Source organism: Cariama cristata, unplaced genomic scaffold (assembly GCF_000690535.1).
Source record: "Cariama cristata isolate BGI_N322 unplaced genomic scaffold, ASM69053v1 scaffold2096, whole genome shotgun sequence".
Classification (NCBI taxonomy): domain Eukaryota; kingdom Metazoa; phylum Chordata; class Aves; order Cariamiformes; family Cariamidae; genus Cariama; species Cariama cristata.
This window is the reverse complement of record NW_009621350.1, coordinates 19,097-39,260: the sequence shown is the minus strand read 5'-3', so window position 1 is coordinate 39,260 and position 20,164 is coordinate 19,097. Positions and strand designations below refer to the sequence as shown.

Genomic DNA, 20,164 nt, shown 5'->3' with positions numbered 1-20,164 from the left:
CGGCATTCCCCTCTCTTCTGGCCCAGTAGCACCCATCTGTAGTCAGCTCTACACCTCAGCCCGTGGGTGGCCTGAGCAGCCTGTTCAGACAGACTCCCAGCTGCTGGCAGGCAGCTGAAATTGCTTAGAGAACGCTTTCATGTATGAACCCATCCTAGCTTGCAGGCAGAGTAAAGCTGTAACAGCCTACAGTTGGACCTATCTTGGTATTATTAGTGCAGATTCTTCATTATCACTGGTGGCTGAAATGTTTTTTAGGTGGTGGGGATCTCCTCTGAGGGCTGCTGCAAGGCACGGTGTGGTCCCTCTGCTCTGTGTGGTAGTGCCAGGCTTGGTGTCAGCGTGTGCACCGGGAGGGGAACAAGTCAGAAAGCTTTTACCATCGGTTGTGAAACTTTGGGGGGCATGGGCCCTGTAATATCCTCAGACTGCTCTTATGGATGATGCTGTGCTTCCTCTCAGTTTATTCTTTCACTTAAATAAAATTAGAAAGGAATTTACCCATCTATGTATCACTTCAGAAACCTTTTTTACCTACCAGCTGAGCCTGTGGTCCAATCTTCATCCTCATCAAAGTGCACATCACCACCAAAACCACTGCCAGGTGGGAAGGCGTGAGCGAGGACACCAAGGGGGCCATCAAAATAACGAGGACAATGTCCATGAGCTAAATAATATGATATTGAAACAACATTGAGTTTATGTTATGACTATTGGAAAAATCTTTAAATTAATCTTACCATTGGTATGCAGTCAGCGTATTACCTTTAGTCCCAAAAGCAATCATTATATCTGCGATTCCCTCGTGAATGCGAGTGAAAATCAGCGGGGTGACAGTGCTCCACACTTTAAATGCCTTCTGGATTGCTTTATCCACATCCTCTTTGCTCATATCTGGTGTATGGTTCACAATTCTATAGTTATGAAGGTCCAAGTAACAATACTTAGTGTTCGCAGAAAGAATTTCTCCAGTATTGTTAAGATGATGAACAGAGATGCATAAGAAGCAATTTAACCTATAAACCAATAGCTCACAAGATTCATCTTGGACTGAGTGAGTTTGAGGAATGTGATAACTGTCCAACATGTCTTTTTCATAATAATAATTGTGTACATGGTATCAGTTTTTCTCAAAATGGCCCTTAGCCAGGAGGTCATCTCTTGAGCATGAGGAAAGTCATCTCCTCAGGTTTCTGTGACTACTAAACTGTTGATTTTAGCAAATTTTGAAGATAAAGGGGTTTGTACAGAGTGCAATTGTTATTTCTGTTTGGCTCACAGGATATTTGTCAAGAGTGATACATGACAGGCAAAATACTGTGGTTGACTCAGAAAATGTAGAATACCCAGCTTGACTCTCAGAAATTCCTCTCAGGGATATGGATAGCTAACAGCTGGGGAAAAAGAAACATTTTTGTATTCCCAATTGGAAACATTTGCTATAGAAGTTATATTTGAATATAACAAATGTGGATACCCACAAACCCAAAATCTAAACTCAAAAAGTAATTCTTGAAATACTACCTGTATGTCAGCTTGGCTTTTTTCCATCCTGGCAGAGTAACACCATAGAGACCCACATCAGGAACCCCACACCTGGGTTTCTTCATTGTTTCCAATGTCTCAGTATCTGGTTTTCCAGTCACTTTTAAACCAAAAAATTGTTGCATTTTCTGAAGTTTTTCAGCTGTGGATTCAGCATTTATTTTCCATCCAAGTTGATTTGGATCTGGCTCAACAGCATAGAATTTATTTAAATAGTCCTAGTGAAAAAATAAAGCAAACACATTTCACATTTCATTCTGTTTCTTAGACAAATACCCTAGGACTGATATTGTTTGTGTACTTTGCTGGTAAAGCCATCTGCCTCTGATTCTGGAGCACAATAGATGCTTTCCTGAGGATCGTAGCTAAACAGAAACAGACAACTTTGTCCCTGACTCTTGTTTACTTGACATTTCCCATTTGCACGGATTTATCCTACTTTACTTTTGGGTAATAGAGTTGGGTAACAGAGTTCTGTGTCTCAGAAAGACGGCAAACTGCTGTGTAGCTGGAACATGCAGATTATATCTAAAAAGAGAGGGCTCAATAGATCTCAGATATGGACAACGTAGTTACCTGTACAAGCTTTGCATCGTCTTCTTTGTTGTCGTTCTCTGGGTGGACGGGAAGAGCATTAGAAACTGCTGCACATGTTAAAAGGAGAAGCGAAAGATTCTTCATTCTTGCTTTCATTTCTGTCCTGGTAGGAGAGCAATCTGCTTTCTGCTCCGAGTGCATCCTTTCTCTCATCCCAGTTCATACGGTTATGAGGTGCTTTGCAGAGTCAGCTGTAGACTGACTCAGAGTTTATCATGCTCCGATTACCTCCACACATCTTATAACACTGTGCTGGCTGACACAATAAAACTTAATAAAACCCATCTGATTTCACAGACATCTGAAGTCAGTTAGTATTTGAATACTCGTAAGCTGCTTGGCTACCATTTCAAAACTGGCGCTCAGTTTTAGTTATTTTACACTGAATTTTAGCGAATGTGAGCAATTTCACACCAGATGAAATGGTGGATAAATGCAAAACCTTTTAAGTTGTCCTAACCCAGCTGTGTGAAATAGGGCCACATAATGTACAGGGATTCTTAACCATTGTCAGCCTAGAAAATGGGAGTCATGCACCAGATATGAAACCCATACAAAAAATCAAAACTTTGGGACAAATTACTGTAAGCAGAAAGTTTTCTTTTTAAACCGATCCATAAAATGAGACTGGGTGTTTTGGAAAATGGCTGAAAACCTCAAATCACTCCCCACCTCTTCCCTGCAAATCTTTGAAGAGGTGTGTTTCCTTTAAGTTATACAGGTGGAATCCAAGATATACACAAATGAAAAAGATTTTAGCCTATAAATCCAACCTAAAGGATGTGAATAATCTTATATCTCTACGTTTATCTCATCAATCAATCTACCTATCTACCTATCAATCAATCATCTATCATCTATCTATCTGCCATCTCATCAAAAAGGTTTCTTCAGTTTAACCACATTTGCCACAGGGCATATGATTATTTCCTGTCTTAAGTAATTCAGAATAAAGGAAGTTTCAAGAGTTACACAAGCTGTGACGAATGGTGGGATTTCACCCTGTGTTGGCCAAGCACCTTCCTCTTCCACTGGCAGCGATGGGAGCTGAAGGTGTTTGGGACTTCAGAGAAACTCTGACAATATGTACACAGCTTCTACAAAACAGTTGTAAGAAATACCCTCATGTCGGACTGCGGCTTTCTCAGGAAATCCTTCCTTCCGTGTTTTTGGCTTTTTTGCCGTCCCTTGCAGCCAACTTTTATCCAGCTGGAGGCGTTAATGACGAATTTTCTAGCCCAAATTTCACAATGTAGCCTTGTTAGTTAAACTTGTTTGTTAATGGCATTTCTCAGCTACCACAAAAAAAAAAAAAACAAACAAAAAACTAACAAATTCTTCCCTTAATTTTTTTTTATTATCATTGTATTGTAAGGCAAGAGACCCGTGAGGCCTGCATCCCGTTCAGTTCTGTAACTGAGGTACAAACTGTGACAACGAATTTTCTGAGATGAAGAGCTCGACTGAACTAATACTGGAAATGGCATGTGTGTTTATCCAAAAGTACAGGCTTTCTATTCTGACATCTGTCTTACGTTTTTAAATGGATATATTTGTTTGTCTCGAAGGTTTTAAAGGTAGAAGGAATGACCATGTTGCTATTATCTGACTACCTACATGGCATAGGTCACAAAAGACAAACCCCTGTTCAGTGGCTTTTGCACCAAGCATATTTTCCAATAGCATTAGAACACATTTTTGGCAAACATGCTTTGGCTGATATGAGTTTAATTTTGTAAAAAAACAAGGCAGCACTATGAGCAGATTTGCTATGAACTGGAGAAGTGGTTATCTTTTTTCGCACGGTGTTGACCATCAGATCCCCATACCTATCTGCTGTGTAGCACTGGAAGGATAAAGACAATGAGAGCAGCTAGATTAAGATTAGTTGCACCTAAATTTAGACATTTATTAGTTAAGCATTCTTCTACAGAAAAAGGAGAAATACATCTCTGGAGAGTGACTCAACCAGCTGTCTTGGAATAGGATGAAATGTCCTCTATAGGTGCTCTTTGTCTTTACTGAACGTAGAGAAGCTTAAACAACTAATTTAGACTACATTTCTAGTTTCAGCTAACAGCTCAAGCTACATTAACGATTGCTCAGAAGACATTTGAGTGACAGATGATGGAGGCCTATGTCACTCAAAGCACTTTAGGGTTTTGCAACTTGACCGCCTACACAACATAGCAGCCAGTTCCCATTGCCCATGGGAAAGAGGACTGAACAGGTTTTTTCGCAAGCAATGTTTCACAAATACGCCTATAGCTGTCCTTGAGGTCTGGGAAAAGAAGCAGCTGTATAAGCAGCTGCTGGTTATAGTTTCCTAACGCTTATCTTTGACATTGGTTAGAGTTGGTGGACGTTGATCTATGTTGTGACTTCTTTTCTCATCTTAGAATTGGTTTTATCCAAACTGCAGTAATGTGACCTATGTTTTAACCCAGAAAGGTCACTGCCTATCCTTATCATGTTGATAGTACCAAGTGACACTACACAGAGCATCACAGGAATCATCAATACTGCTGCATCATGGTGATCTTAACACAATACCAGCAGGGATTCAGCTTTCTAAGTGGTCACAACATGGGTGAGTTAACTGACTAAGCTTGCATTATATCAATAGACATCTAATCAATATGGTCAAATGGTATCTAGAGAGCATTTCATCTGACCACATGTAGGAGGTAAACTTTGAATGATTTGTGCAGCTCTCAGGAGCTCACCAAATGTTTTGACCAACACCATTGACTATGGTGAGAGCCTAAGCCTGAGATCATGTGAAAACACTTAGGCTACAATTACGCTGCCTAAACAGTGATTTGTTGTGCTTTTGAGACAGTCTAGTGAACCTGAGACATTGACACAGGCCTGGTGGCTGTGACCCAGGACCTAGAGGGGACATGTGGCTTCTAGACTGGTAGTTGGAGGCCAACTGGAAACCTTCAGGCACCTTACCGGCACTAGATACCTGTTCAGTCAGCTGAGTTGAGCCACTACTTTGCAGGTTCGATCCTACCATAAAGTCAACAAAGCTGAATCATTACTCAGCTGGATTGAAAAATATGGGACAATGGCGAATGGTTCAAATAATGTATTTAACCCTTGGCAAATCTTTAGCAAAGACTGCAGCCTGTGAGGGCAGAATTTAACCACTCGAACAGAGATGCCTAGAGACAGTGTTGGCTCTGAGGGGCTTTCAGAAGTGCTGGTCTCCCAGAAGTCCTCTTTCATACCTGCATGGGTGACTTGGATACCCTACAGTACCTCAAATGCACTAAACGTGTTTAGGGAGTTGGATTCCTGCCTGGGAAAATCTGTCTCAGTTAATAATGGTACGGGCTATGACTACACACAAAAAACAGTAACCAGACACTAGGGAGTGGTACAGTACTCTACCATAGTACCAGTAATTAGCAAATAGGACCATAAACTTACTAAAAGGGAGGAAGAAAATGGCAGATGATTATGTGGACTGAGCTGGAAACAACACCCAGATTCCAAGTTACGGAAAGCAGTGCTTGTGCCTGCAGGCGGGCGGGAGCTGCTGGCACCAAACGTGCCGTCCTCCTAATGGTGTGGCTGGAGTGGAGCAATCGCCACGCTTAGGCAGGCGAAGGAGAGATTCACTCACTTAAGCCCGGGGAGTATTTCTCACAAAGAAATCACTTCATTTTGAGCTCTTGTTCTTCCTGCTCAAGCAAAATATACAAAACAAATTTTAAAAAAAATGTACCTGGCAAATAAAAATCAGAACTTCACAGGATACCAAAAGGCATGGACTAAAAATATGCCATTATAAACTTCATCCTCTCTTTAACTTCTTAATCTTCCATGGTTTGTAGATTACCTTTTACCTCTTTCTTTCCTCCAAAACATAACCGCCTCCTTACACATCGTCTCCCATTTAACATTTTCTCTGCCCCACAAGTACCCACTACTTTTTTCTTCCAGAGAGGGATCAGTGTTCTGCTCTAAATCTGAGGAGCTGTTCTGGCATTGCCTTGAGATCTTCTCCTTCTGTTTCATATCTAAAGGGAGTATGAGCCCCTAGTTTTTATTTTTTAATGTATAATTTGTCTAGTAAGAAATACCATCTCTCCCTGTAAATCTTGTTTGTAGACCATCTCTGCTAAAACAACATAATCAATTTAGATTTATATACTTCTAAAACAATTTTTGGTTTAATTATCATTGGTAATTCAGTAGCACTGGTTTATAGATGAAAATATTATTAAATAGCATTGCTACTAAGACTTCAAATAAAAAAAAGGTACCTAAATCACCTTGTGAGAACAGGATTCACATAAATTAACTTCTTCATTAAAGCCTTTGATTTGCTGTAATTTAATTTTATTTTTATTATTTTATATTTTTTTTAGGTTTTACAAAGAATATATTCAAGTTAATTTTCAATTATACTATTTCTTATCTTTGAATAGTATTTAGACTAATTTTTACTCCTGAATTTAATAAATGTAAGAACTACTAAGTCTGTGCTTTATTTATGAAGGATACAATTTAATAGGCTTCTAGTACAGACAGCTAAATAATGAAAAAAATTGAATTGATATATTTTTATAAGGTTACACATTCTTTTCTCAAAATGCAATTAGTTCTATTACAATAACCTGAAACCTGCTTCTGAAGTATGTTGAATAATATAGATGTTGTATGAGATAATACATTTTGTTATGGTCTTATGGCTTCTAATACTATCAGCTGAGCTACAAAGCCTAAAGAGAAAGCAGGTAACCCTTCAAATACCGTTTTAATTGAGGATATTTGAAAAAATTGCAGTTAAGCTGGAAGTCAAGCTGTCTTTTTCATGAACGTTTTGTATCAGAAAGATTTTTAGCCAAGAACTTTCATTGTTTAAGCAAACTTCATCCTTTAACGCACTGAAATTAGGAGGGATTTACTAACTACTGGAGTAGTAAGCACTTGAAAGAGCCTTGCCTAAAGAGATTTATTCATCTGTTATATGATGTGATAGCAAGAGACTGGCTTCAGTGACCTCAGGGGTCCTTTCTAATCTACATTTCCAGGCTTCAATCCAGTTCCTGAACCCAAAAACATGAGGAAAAAAGAAACACCTACACTTGCAAAGATATATACCCTGGAGGAAAAGCTGAGAGTGGAAGTTTGGGAAAGAGGAACAGAAAGTGGAAGTGTGATTTGAGACTGATGCTAATGAGCCCCAACTGGCCTAATTACCCACAGGATTTTCACCAGGGCTTGTGTGGGGTGATGGAGTTCAGAGCCAGCTGGCTGCTCCTTTCTCTGGCTTTGGGGAAAAGTTCTGACATTTCATGCCAGAATACATTTTTTAGTGTTTGAAAGCTAGACTTGGCTCTTGAGTATTAGCGCAAATAAGACATCAAGGACACAATGATATGACAAACATAATTAATTAGGAAACTTTAATGTAGCAGGTGATGAATTATATAAATGTATTTGTTTTACAATAAATAGTTGATAAGACTATACTCCCCCAGAATTTAGGCACAAATCCATTCTGACCTGATAGTCATGAAATGCTGAAAAATTCAGCACATGAAAACATACAGTGTGCATATGGAAAATCATTGCAATTAGCAATTAAACCAGCTGATGCTCTGCATTTGTCCAACAATCCGTTTGGCACGAGGATCAAACTGGAACTGAGTTGTTCCGTGAAAGAAGTAGACATAGCCTAGAAACAAAATTTAATCCAATTATATTTCATAGGTGACTTCAGTATTTTGCAAAAAACCCCCCAACATAAACAGTCCATGTATTCTTGCTATTTTTCATTTCCATCTCATTAAGGTTAATAACAGGCTTTTGAAAGCAAACGATTCTATCTACAGAAGCCCAAATATTTAAGTAAGCCCAGATTAAAGGTATGTTTTACTTACCATCTTTCTGGAAAGCAGCATCAACTCTGCCAATTTTTCCAAAGTCAGAGACTATTTTCCTGGGATAACCAGGATCCATGGATTTTTGTTTTTCATCATATCTTAACACAAGAAATATCATTACGATTTGTGAGGAAGCAGAAAATGTTTTGAAAGTCCAAAGCAAATTCATACACAACTCAACTCTACCGTTACTAAGTCTTATAAAGATCAGCTGAAGTAGCTTTTTGATTCTTCCTATTCTGTATTAAGGTTCTCACATTATGAGTGTCTTGAGATTTGAAAATCCTGCCTTTGGTAAAGTTTGTAACAAGGCTCTCAAAGACCTTGGGAATGCAGCGCAGGAATTTATTAATGCATTTCCGGACTGTTCAGAGCCTTGGCCATCACTTACTTGCACATAAAATGAGTTTCTATTTTGAAGCACTGGATATCCAGTTTGGTATAAAAGCAAAACACAAAACTTGGGAGTAGAAGATGGTAACACAGTCCTGAAGCATATTTGTACTAGTGTTAACCATGTACTTAGAGAAAATTGCTCTCTGAAATTTGTCATGAGGTACACTTGAATTATAAATACAACCAGCTGTACAAGTGGAGAATATTTATAGTTTGTTCATAGAGAAATTCAATTACAACACTTTTTATTAGCAGTTCATTTTGTTTGAAATGTGAATGAAACTATCACAACATTGGACAGAAAAGCAGCACTATTGCAGAGAAAAAGTGAATAAATTCCTAGAAAAGCACTCTTTTATTGGACAGATGTTTCATTCAGTTGCAAGTAATTACATTCCTGCTTTTTTCCTGCTACAGGAATCTAATGTGCGGCAAAAAAATCCTATAGAAAAGTTGACATTTCCTGGAAAATGCTTAAAATTCTTAAACTTCCAGAAAGTCCTGTTTAAATTTCTGGAATATACCTGGTTTGCACATCATTTTGCTTGAATTTTGTAGTAATACATCAGTTCTCAGGGACAAGTGAAAATATGCCTTCTTGTAAATGAACATTAAATCTTACCTCCAGTATCTGTCAGCTATAAAGAAGTATGTTTTTCCGCTGGTTTCATCATTGTAAGCTGCATTAACTCTTTTAACAGTCTTTGGGAACCCCAAACGATAGATTGGTTTAGGATAGCCAGGTGCAATGTCATAACCCCTGAGAAGCCAGTATTTATCCTCTGAAAAACAGAAGCACATTTCATTTGGTTTTGCTATTTATAAACAGCATTTAATTGTGTTTTAGATGGGTAGCAAACAATGTGTCTTAGCTATCAGTATTATTCCTTTCGGTTTATTACGTTAGAAAATGGTTCTAATTCTCACACTGGCACTACATCATGAAGACAGTGGAAATATCTTTTGGTTTTATGAGTAAAACATTAGATTCATAAGGTGTATGGATAGTATTTTTCCCAGATTTTTTTCAAATGAATATAAAGTATTTGTCTGGGTAACACCTTGGGGAGGGCTGGAGGTTGATGAGTTAATCCACTGACATTGGATTGGGATATTGAGTTTATTACATTCCTGTAATATACTATTTGATTATAGAGCCATATAATATTCTGAAAACTAGCCAATGTACATTAAATTAAACTCTTAAGAAGGGCATATGTCTAATCAAAATGCTTTGGTAATTTTAGATGCAATGAACATATTCATATACGGTAATATATCATGTACTGTAATAAGTACATAATGAAGTTATTTGAGAAATTTAAGGTGTATTTGAGACCTTTAAAGAAAAAGACTGATTGTTTTTCCAGTAAACAATTTCCCTGTCACAGTATGTTTTTCTACCAATGTTTTTTCTTTGGTTGGTTTTTTTTTTTTTTTCTTGCAAAATATCACAAAATACTAATAAGAACATCAGTAACAGTAGTATATAAATGCCTGTATTTGCCAACTGAATTCAGCAAAAATCCTTCTGCATAAAGCAAAACACGATTTCTTGAAGAGAACTTGACCTGAAGAAGGGAAGCTATTTTCATGTCTTGTTTTTCAGAGCATTAACTATAACAGAGGGGCAAGTTTTCATGATTATGACCTCTGGAGATCCCTTACAGCAGTATCACTCTATGATCCTCTGGTTTAATTATTTGCAGATTTGTAAGATTCTGTTTCACTGATCTTCCTTAAAAAACACTTTGACTTTTGTAATTGCATAGTTTGTAGAGGAGCAGGGAGTAACCGGTCAGAAAAAGTAGAGAATTTCAGATTCCATTACCTTTAAAAAGTAAAATTTCATCCCTCTCAACATTTTCATAAGCAGCTTGAATTCCTGATGGTAATTTTGGCCAGAACAGTGAGATAAAATTGAGCTCTGCCTCTGTCCTCGTAGGATGTTTGCGCAGCATGTATCTGGTTTAAACAAAATTTATGTCACAAAACAGTTTCACTCCTATCATAAGTGCAAAATAACTGTTATAGCTTCTGGAGTGTGATGGGGGGAGATAGGTACCTGAGTGTGAATATCCCTCTCCACTGAACGTAAAGGAAATCTAGAGCGGCTGCACTCTTAACTTTAGCACCTGAGTTACATGCTAAAAATCAGGCAAGAAGAATACAAGCCCTTCTCTTTCTCTGTAGGGCAAGTAGGCTAAGAGTTGGCTTCAGTAACCGCCTAACAGACATCTTTCTACACAGCCATGCTTTCAGTTGTACCCCTGCGCTTGTACTGAGGAGTAGCAGAAAGGTTAGAGTGTGGGAATCCCTGGACACTTCACTCAGGTGTATATGAATGCTCTTGCTTTGCTATTGAATTGAGTTCAGAGACAAGTCTGTTGCAGCAGTGGCCACAGCAGCAAAATAGTTGGAAAACAACCTACAAGTTGTCATCTCCTTCCTTCACTGCTCTTGTCAACTACGGCTCTTAGAACTAAAGATTTGAGAACTGTCGCTTGTATAAATACATGGTGGTTTTCTGGAGTTTCTCTTTGTACTACATTCCAAAAGGAGACTTTTCCCTCATGGATTACAGAAATATTTTTTAAACTACTGAATATTTTAAAGAGGCGATATACATGCTTATTGTTGTTACCTGCCCTTGAAGAATATTATTTCTCCACGTAGGGTTGTGATAGCATCAAATGTCAAATTTGGGTCACAAGCTCGTGGAGTTACAGGTCCTGTTGGCTGCACAGCAGCAGTAGACTGTCCTATAGGAAGAATATTTTATCTTTTAGTATGGAGAAATATAAAGACAGTGTTCAGAAGGCCTCTAAGGACACCAAGAACCCTCTTTACAGAGAATGAGAAGGCACATGGTTTTGAACTAAGGATCTGGCATTAAAAACAAGCTTTTAATGTTGTTAAAACTGGTTTTGCTTGTCTTTTCCAAAAAGAGTTTTTGGCAGAAATGAACTTCAGCTAAAGTTGGCTTCTAGGAATTTTCTCTCTCTTGTTATCCATTGTTCAACAACAGTTAAACTTCTCATTTTGGTGGAATAAACATATTTAGTTATATTGTTATTACTGTTTACCAGCCTCCCAAGTAGAAATATTAAATAAAAATAGTGTTTCTTACCATAGATGGCTTGAATGCCATCAATGTCATCCTGAGGAAGAAGGAATTCTTTGGGATCCGTGTAGGAGTAAGTTGGATACATCAGTGCTCCAGGATCACTTGAATGAGACAGACCCAGTGAATGGCCAAGCTCATGGGCAAGAACAATGAACAAATTGTAGCCTGTAGGATAAAAATCATATGAAACAAGGTAAAATCAGTTTCAGTATTCAGCACAGTTGTCTAAATGGGAAACACTTATGTACCCTCCCAAAATACACTACAGGTACAAGACAGGCTGTAAGTAATGCTATCAACATCACAACTCAAAAATATTGTAACAGAAGAGCTATATGAGTACTTAAAGAATGTCCAGCCTTAACTGTGATCTCCTTGTCCTTGCTTTAGGGTCCTTGTGTCTTGAACATAAGCGCTGTTTCTCCTGTTATCACATAAACTGCTCAGATCAAGGATCATGCCAGTGATGAGTGGGGGTTCAGTGATCCAACAGAAAAAAACTTCAAAACAAACACTGAGATGACAGTTTTGGTGATACTCAAATACCCTAGTTAGCACCAAACTTTGAAGTGCTAGGTTAAGAAAGATACAGGTTTTGACTTGAGAAGTTTACCACCAGATCTTCCTGTATCCAAGTTTTAGGTTTCATCTGAACAGAAAATGTATTTTTAAGTGCTGATTTAGTTGCCATTATAAACCACTACAACCTAAAAATCTCTTTTCTGTAAACTGATTCCTACAAATGGAAAAAAAAAAAAAGAGCAAAGCAATTTCAAAGGACAAGTTCTGTCACTTTTGCTCACTTTTTGCGTGTAATCAGGCTCATGAACTAAGCATCACATGAGCTAAGATCGTACGAGGTGAAACTATACAAATGGATCCAATTACAAAGTCCTTACCTCTTCCATCTTTTGTCCAAGCTTCCTCCTCATCGAGGTGCACATCTCCACCAATACCTTCACCAGGCTGGAAAGCATGAGCCAGCTGCCCATTAGGGCCATCAAAAGGAGAGTTGTCACGGTGGTCTAAAATGAAGAGGGAAAAAAATCAGTTAGAATCCTAAATTATTTCTATGATTTCAGATGGCTATTTAATATGTAAAAATACCAATGTTACCTCTATAAGCAAAAGAGATCATTATATCTGCTTCTTTGTTGTCAACCTTTTGGAATGTCAATGGTGTCACATTGCTCCAGACACTGAGGGCTTTTCGGATTGCTTCATCTACATCAGCTTGTCTCATCTTTGGAGTGTAATTCAAAATCCTTCAAAGCAAACCCAACACATTATATATTGTTAAGAATACAGCATTTTAGCTGAAAAACAATAACTTCTGCAAAAGTCAGAAATCTTTGACATATCTTTCAGTAATGAAAATTAATAATGGCTTCATTTTAGATAGTGCCTTCTAGAGTGCTGTCTTCTCCCAGAAATCAGTTAATCACTCTGGATGTCTGTATATTACACAGTGTACTTACTTCAGACCCCCCAAAGCTGACATGCTAGATTCATATCTTCTTGAACCACATTAAGAAAGGTTACCTGTATGTCAGATGATTTCTTTTCCATTTGGGATTCCCTGTTGTGAACACATATTGCCCTATATCAGGTATGCCACATCTGGGTTTTTTCATCATCTGCAAGGTGTCAAGATCAGGTTTCCCAGTCACTTCTAGTCCAAAGAATTCCTGCATTTCCTTGAGTTTTTCAACAATGGGGTTTTCACCCTTGTTTCTTAAATGAGGCTGGTTATCCCTTTGAAGATCGTAGAAATTCTGTAAATAACTCTGAACCAGAGTTTTAAAAAAGAGCATTGTGGCATATCAGTACTGTCTTCAGTCACATTCAAATTTTCTAAGTGATATTGAGCTATTCCTATATCAACATGTCCTGTGTTTATCAGGAGCAAGAACAGCCTATTTTCTCCAGGAACTGGTGTGAAAAGTCAGATATAACTTACAGTTTTTATATAGTTTTCTGAATTTCTTGTTTCACTGATGGAATGTATAAAGAAATGTCTTTAAAATCTAATATTTTACGATTAATTCCACATTATTTATGGCGCCCAATTACTCTAAAGACAAAACTTATGGGGAAGCTTATAACTGGTCTCATTCAAGGAAACAGAGATTGGCAGTGAGACTCCACACAGTCAGGACTCCCAACGAAGCAGCTGACTACTAGTAGAGAGTCAGCACTTGGCAAATCATGCCATTTATGTTTAGCTACGAAATATCTGGTCTTCTTACTAAATTTCAACAATTTTCTCTCAAATAAATAGTGTTCTGTCTATGTAAGTATTATATTTCTCATAGATGTCCCTTTTTTCCAAAGTATTCCATAAAAGACCCATTCAGCAAAACATTGAAATACATGCCTGCTTCAAACAAGTTTCCTCCTGCACATCACTGAGACCAGACATATCACAAGTTTCAAAGCACATTCTGAAATGTAAATTGTTACTGAGTTTGACCGTTTCTGCACAGCCACAGAGCCTTGCTGCTAGAACTCAGGCTTCGGTAGTTTTGTTATTACTTTACTGACAACATCGAAAGTGAAGTTATGCAATATTCAGATGACTTTTGGGTAAATAAGTTCCACATAATTTTCACATGTTTTCAAGACTGATAGGAAAAGTTTTCTCTTGAAACCTCTGCAAAATTGTACATATTTAATTTCAAGCCATATTCTGTGAAAAGAATTGCAAGTATAGTAATCTCTCAGACTACCTTATGTTTCACTTAGAAATGCACTGAAAAATATTTACCTCTACAAGCTGTAGGGTTTTTCCTTCATCTTCTTCTTCTGGAGCCACGGGAAAAGCAGAGGAGACCGCCGCATATAGCAACAGGAGAAGCGAAAGGGCCTTCATCCTCATCTAAGGCTGTCTGCCTCGGTTTCACTCTTGAGCTATTGAACGCACTTTTCAGCTCTGTTTATATAGCTAATTTGTAAATCAGTGACAGTCTGACTCATGCTGTATAATATCCTCTGATTAGTAAAAATGATGCATAACAGTTTCATCATTGGGTAGTGACGCAATGTGTTTAACTAATGTTATTGTCCTTATTTTGCCTGAGCCTTCTGTTGTGGGCAATTTTGTAGTGTGTTTAATAAATAAGGAAATGCTTTTCAGGCAAAATGTGGAGCTACATTTCATTATTATTTTTTTTTTTTTGAATAATGAATTTAGACTGTTTATGGCACTAGGTCTTGACAAACTGGAGAAATAATAGGAAATAACATATAGCAGTAATATATCCTAACATATTGTAATTAGTAACATTATGCTATATAGATGATATATGTTCTGATATTTAACAAAATATAGCATATTATGTCATAATATGTAATAATAAAATATAAAAGACAGTACAAAGAACCAATCTTATCCAGGAAGAATCAGCATCACAAGTCTAGGAAGGCTGTCATCATATAACTAAAATTTCTATCTAAACCAATCTCATGATGCTAGAAAAACTGAGTGCTAAAATGATTCAACGTTTTTTGACTGATATTAGCTAAAATCAGTCATGTTACTGGAATGCATACATTGGGTTCGCATATGTCTAGTAAGTAAAAGAATGTTTATACTCTTGCCAGCATGGATAAGCTGCAATAACATGTTTGGATCCAGGCAGAGAGATGCTCTCTGATTGGAAAGTCTCCATGAAGCCCAACAGGATTATTTGTGAGTCTGGAATAGGAAGATTAAAGTAACCATTTTGTGATTCTATGTTCACTGTTTTATGGAAGGATGAGTGAGAGGAGCCATGATAAATGCTATTAAATATAAGGAAGTTTTTTCCTAAAAGGGAAGCGGTGACTGTTTTCCAAGAATCTAGAATGGTCTCAAGCAACAGTGATTAAGTTTAGACATGAGGTTTGGGATTCAGCTGCCTGAGCATTAGTGCTATTCGAGATGCTCTAGGGAATCCCACCTGACCTTCAGCTGCCTTGGAAGGATGTAGGTCTCCATAGCTCCTGTCTCATGGCAGCCAGCCCCAGGTGGGTGTCTCAACTACAGGCAAATGTGTAATGAGGTGGAATCAGCTTTAAGCATTTCGTCCTGTAGATATCCATAAGTTATTTAGATGTCTATACTCCCATTTTGGACAATGGATTCTACAGACTGATTCAACTGACCGTATGACATGGACTTGACAAGATGAGATGAAATGCTCTCTATACTTCATTGACTGTATTGGCTAGGTCTCTGTCAATGATAAGAGGAGTTTAAATATCCAAGACACATGTGTCAGAACCTACAGTGAAGACCCCTAAATTGAGGAAAACAGTTCTAACTGCGAGGACAGCTAAGCACCAGATGAGATGACCTGAAGTGGCTGCATGTTTGCTGACTCTGGAAGCTGTCAAGTACAGGCTGGACATCTTTCAGAACAGTTTTGGTGTTGCTGCTCTTGTTGGAGGTAAAGAGCCTCCTTGGAAATCTTAAAAGGGAAATAGTAAATATTAGTGTGAGAGGGAGAAATACAAATATATACCATTATAATTTTTGTCTGATATATGAGCAAGTTTTGCTCTGAAGGAACTTGATACAGGATGAAAATTTTAATTGTGCTGAGAAGTACTTCACTTGGTTTCCCAAACATCAGGGAACAATAATGTACTTAGTATATCATTCTATGCTCACTGTAGTGTAACATCTCCTAATTATATCTAGGTTCAGCATAGTAGACATCATTCCTGGGAAAATCAAATTACTTTATACTTTCCAATGCAAGTCACATTGCTTGTCTGAAGTGATTGACTAAAGCTAATACAGGACATTTCAAAAGCAGAAGCAACAGTCCAGTGCTGGTACTTGAAATGACTAGGACAATAATTCTTCAAAGGGTACAAGTTTTGTAGATGTAAAGAGATTCAGCCTCATGGTTCATAGTCCAAGGAAACTTCATTGTTGATTATTCTTAATCCATCTTGATTTTCAGACATGAACAAAAAGGATTGTGTGTGTTGGATACTTCTCCAAAATCCTTGCTATAACTCACATGATCCTGGGATTTGTGAAATGCTGCTCAACTTCTCTAACTCCTTTTCTAAACTATTGTTATTTCCCTGTAAATATTTCTCCATGTGTTTCTATAGGCTGGTTTATATAGTTCCTGATTCAATACCTCCCTTTCTTTCCTCTTATTTTTTTTCCTAAGGAGTAGTTAACTCCTTATTTCTTCTATGCTTTTTTCTTTTATTTTCCAAAGGCATCATAGGCATGTTTAAACGCAAACAGGTAAAAAAGAGATGCAGATTAATCAGATGTATCCAGTGGCTGAGACAAGAACGTTAGGAAATCACGTGTTGCAGCTTGCAGAGAGAGGTTCTGCTGCCTTGCACATTTCTGCAAAGGATCTATGGCCAAATTTTAATGTGACCAAGAGGATATTGAGTCAGGCAGAGGGTGAGAAGAGACATCTGGTTGTTTGCCAGGAAACTTTAAATAAATTAGTTCCAAAGTAGCCAATGGCAGGACTAGAAAGTCCTGGACTCCAGCACTAGCTGTGGGAGCTCTTTCTATATTTGAAGAGTCATCAAGTGAAAAACCTTAAACAACATCAGGAAAAGGAAGCAGAAGCAGTGGCTTCCCTCTGTCTAGGGAATTTCCACAGTGTTGGGCTACAAAGTCATGTCCCATTTCACCGTCTGCATTGGCTTCCTACTGCGTGTCCTTCGGCACATCTCCCTTGAATGAGGGAAGGAGAAGTTTCGGTCATCTGCTCTTCCCATGGTGTGGCAGCTAGCACATTGCCACCTTCTCCTTTTGAAGCACTTGCCTTCAGACAAAAAACTCAAAACCTAACAGAAGGAGACATGAATACACCAAAATAAAACTGAGATCCTTCAAAGTACATGAGAATTTTTACTGGTGTCTAAGAGTGCCAACTGGTGTCTACACAGTCCCTCACTTTGCTTGTGGGACCATTGTGTTCCACCTGCACTTGACCGGCACAGTCTGTCCTGGTGTCTCACTAAATCCCATTTCTAACCATTTTCCTGGGTGAGGGGCTCTGTCCTGTGTGCAGTGGTGTGTGGTGGTCTCAGTGACAGCCCCCGAGGTGGGACCCTGTGTCTGTGGTCCTGCAACTGGCGAGACCGGGGTGCATGCATGCCAGTTGGGTACATTTGTATGTGTGCGAGCACTAACAAAGATCTAGCTGGATGAGCCAGGTAGGGTAGGGTAAGAGGTTGGGAGCTGGGTGTCAAAGTGGCCATCAACCAGGGCTGGATACTAGAGAGGACAGGGTTCTGTGGGCTGACTACTTGAGGGACCAGGGACCCAAGCCAACAACTGGGGAGGCTGTGGGATCTGGGGTTGGTGGGGAGACCTGTTTGTGTGTGTATGCATGAGGCAGCAGGGCATGCCAGCACATCCCAGGGCAGTTGCTGGATGGACGGGGTGTCTGAGGGATCCCTAGTGTTTTTGTGTGTGTGTATTTGTGTTCATGTATGCATGTGTGTGTGCATGTGCCTACTAGGAATAACTGCTCAGCCTCGCTGCCGGCTGGACCTGGGGTCATGGAGCTGCAGCAACTCCACCTCTTGATAGAGGGTACCAGATTTGGAGAACTCCTAACACATTGGCCCTGCCTGAAATTTGCCTAAAATCTCCATTTAACCAATGGAGAGAGGTAAACTTTGGCCTTACCTACCCCCAATTCTTTTTTCAGAGGCAGCTCTTGCCTGGACTGCAAGCATCAGTATGCCACTGAGGTCACCCCAAATCACCCCGCCAAGTCTGGACCCATCTGCTAAGGCATTGCTAAACCTGATCTGGGTGCCTAAGGAAGAGGAGGTTGACACTGTTGTTAAGAAAGGGCCAGCGTTTTCAAGGGTTTTTCCATTGCACGCCCAGGCAGTACAGGCTGTGTCTCCCTGTACTAGCAACAATCCTGTTTTATTTGCATGCTTCTTCCTCAGCAAAATTGCACCCTTGTTGTTCGTGTTGAGGCAAGAGACCTCAGTGTCCCTTTTCTAGGCACTCTGTTCACTGTTCCTCTTCATTAAGTTGACATAGGAATGTAAGCACTGCCAGAGCTCTATCCAGCAATTTTCCTCTTTCCAGCATTGACTGAAAAGGATATTTAGGCAGAAGCATAAGAGGAGACATATTTCCCCAGAAGTGTTTCAAAACCTTGAACAATTTTCTCTCTCAGTGATTTCTGTTGACTTTGTACCTCTACTTACCTAGGGCTTGCATTTGACTCTTCAGGCTATTTCCCTTGTCCCCTAGTTATGTCTGATAATATTTTAAAATGTTCTATGGATTTCATCCTTCTCTCCCTAAGGAGAAACATCCACCCACACCTCTGACTAAATAGTGAAAAAATAAATTCAGAGTCTGAATCATAGTGGGGTTTCCCTAAATCAAAGTCTCTCACTACAGAATTGCTGTAGAAAAGGGAACTTTGATTAGCAGTTCTGTAATTTTAATATTACAAAAATTAGAAGTGGTACTTCATAATTCTAAGAATTGTTTACTGTTATAATTTGTCACAATGATGTTTGCAATTGCTTTCTCAGTAGAAGGTGGCATTACAAACTACAGTCATCATTCTTGCAGAAAGTGTTTTTATGTCCATTCTGTGCTTTTATGCATATCTTAATCTCTTCATGTGTTTCCAATCTATTTTGAAGCAACAAAATGAAAATCTTTCTGCAAACCCAGAATGTTATCCTGAAACAAGCTATTTTCCTTGGATGACGTCACTTTTCATGACAAGACTGAAGTGTCTAAGATATAAATCATGTCACTGTGCAACAATATTCAACTGGTTGCCAGATATTCGCATGAAGTTAGAGAATTCATTATGAATTTTCTCTTAACGAGCCAAGTACATTTTAATACTGAGATGAAAAAGTCAAAGGCAACCCTCCAAGTCAGATGTCTTAAGGTTTGCACAAGCTTGTGGCTTAACGTCACCCAATGTTAAACATTTCCTTTATAGAAATGTTTTTCATTCTGCTCCAACGGAATGATCAGTCACTCTGTTTACAAACCAAGGTGCTGTGCTGGGAGGTGTTAGGAGCGCAATGGTATAGTTCAAACCACGCTGAAGTCCAAAGACCATCGCGATAGGGCTCAGGATGTCAGGTGCTGAATCAGTCCTGATTATTCTATTGTAGAAGAGCAATTGAGCGTGACAAGTCACAGACTGGAGCAGTGCCTGAGTTACACCTCAGTGACTTGCACAGTCTCAGACATGGCATCATCAACAATTTCAATAAAAGGAGAAGGGAAGGAGTGCCACTTCCCATGCGGAGCACCTGTTTCCTGAACACACAGGGAAACCAAATCACATTCTTCATCCCTGCAGCTGAGCTGTTGCCTGAGATGAGAACCTGCTCTGCTGTGTCCCAGACATAACTCCCCTGATGGCAGCCAGGCCTTGCGATGCCTTGCAGAGCCACCCTTACCAGCTTGAAGTGCTTTGCCTCTGAACTTGGCGGTTGTCACACAAGCTCTGCAGATGTAAAACTTGCCCTGAAAGAGGCAGCAAGAAGAGATCAATGTCTCCACACTGATCTACAAAATTAATCTGCATGTGCCCTGGGGCTCTGGACCATTTGGGTCAATCTG

The 20,164-nt window shown here is 39.0% G+C and overlaps 2 protein-coding genes across 2 annotated transcripts in view; both read right to left on the bottom strand.

The window, feature by feature from the left end:
* The window catches only part of LOC104163038 (matrix metalloproteinase-27-like), a 7,373-nt gene extending 5,089 nt beyond the window's left edge, over window positions 1–2,284 (bottom strand). Inside the window, exons 1-4 of the mRNA XM_009701917.1 lie at window positions 2,122–2,284; window positions 1,525–1,763; window positions 766–914; window positions 539–667 (exon numbers count right to left, since the gene is read on the bottom strand). Of these exons, the coding sequence (XP_009700219.1) occupies window positions 539–667; window positions 766–914; window positions 1,525–1,763; window positions 2,122–2,283 (679 nt within the window). The 5' untranslated portion in view covers window position 2,284. The remainder of the gene's footprint in view (window positions 1–538; window positions 668–765; window positions 915–1,524; window positions 1,764–2,121) is intronic.
* A 5,452-nt stretch (window positions 2,285–7,736) lies between these two features.
* On the bottom strand, window positions 7,737–14,440 carry LOC104163037 (interstitial collagenase-like). The gene is made up of 10 exons (XM_009701916.1): window positions 14,336–14,440; window positions 13,111–13,355; window positions 12,685–12,833; window positions 12,468–12,593; window positions 11,572–11,733; window positions 11,086–11,203; window positions 10,273–10,406; window positions 9,064–9,223; window positions 8,043–8,143; window positions 7,737–7,837 (listed from the first exon to the last, which is right to left on the bottom strand). Exons 1-10 carry the CDS (start codon window positions 14,438–14,440, stop codon window positions 7,737–7,739), a joined length of 1,401 nt encoding a protein of 466 aa, XP_009700218.1.
* Between the last annotated feature and the right edge of the window lie 5,724 nt (window positions 14,441–20,164).

What these genes read in the sequence shown, in the direction of transcription:
- LOC104163037 (XM_009701916.1), bottom strand. Translation starts at nt 14,440, where the DNA reads ATGAAGGCCCTTTCGCTTCTCCTGTTGCTATATGCGGCGGTCTCCTCT. An exon ending in AGAAATCATCTGACATACAG is followed by an intron (nt 12,834 to 13,110) that starts GTAACCTTTCTT and finishes TTTGCTTTGAAG; the next exon opens with GATTTTGAATTACACTCCAA. An exon ending in TGGCATTCAAGCCATCTATG is followed by an intron (nt 11,204 to 11,571) that starts GTAAGAAACACT and finishes TTCTTCCTATAG; the next exon opens with GACAGTCTACTGCTGCTGTG.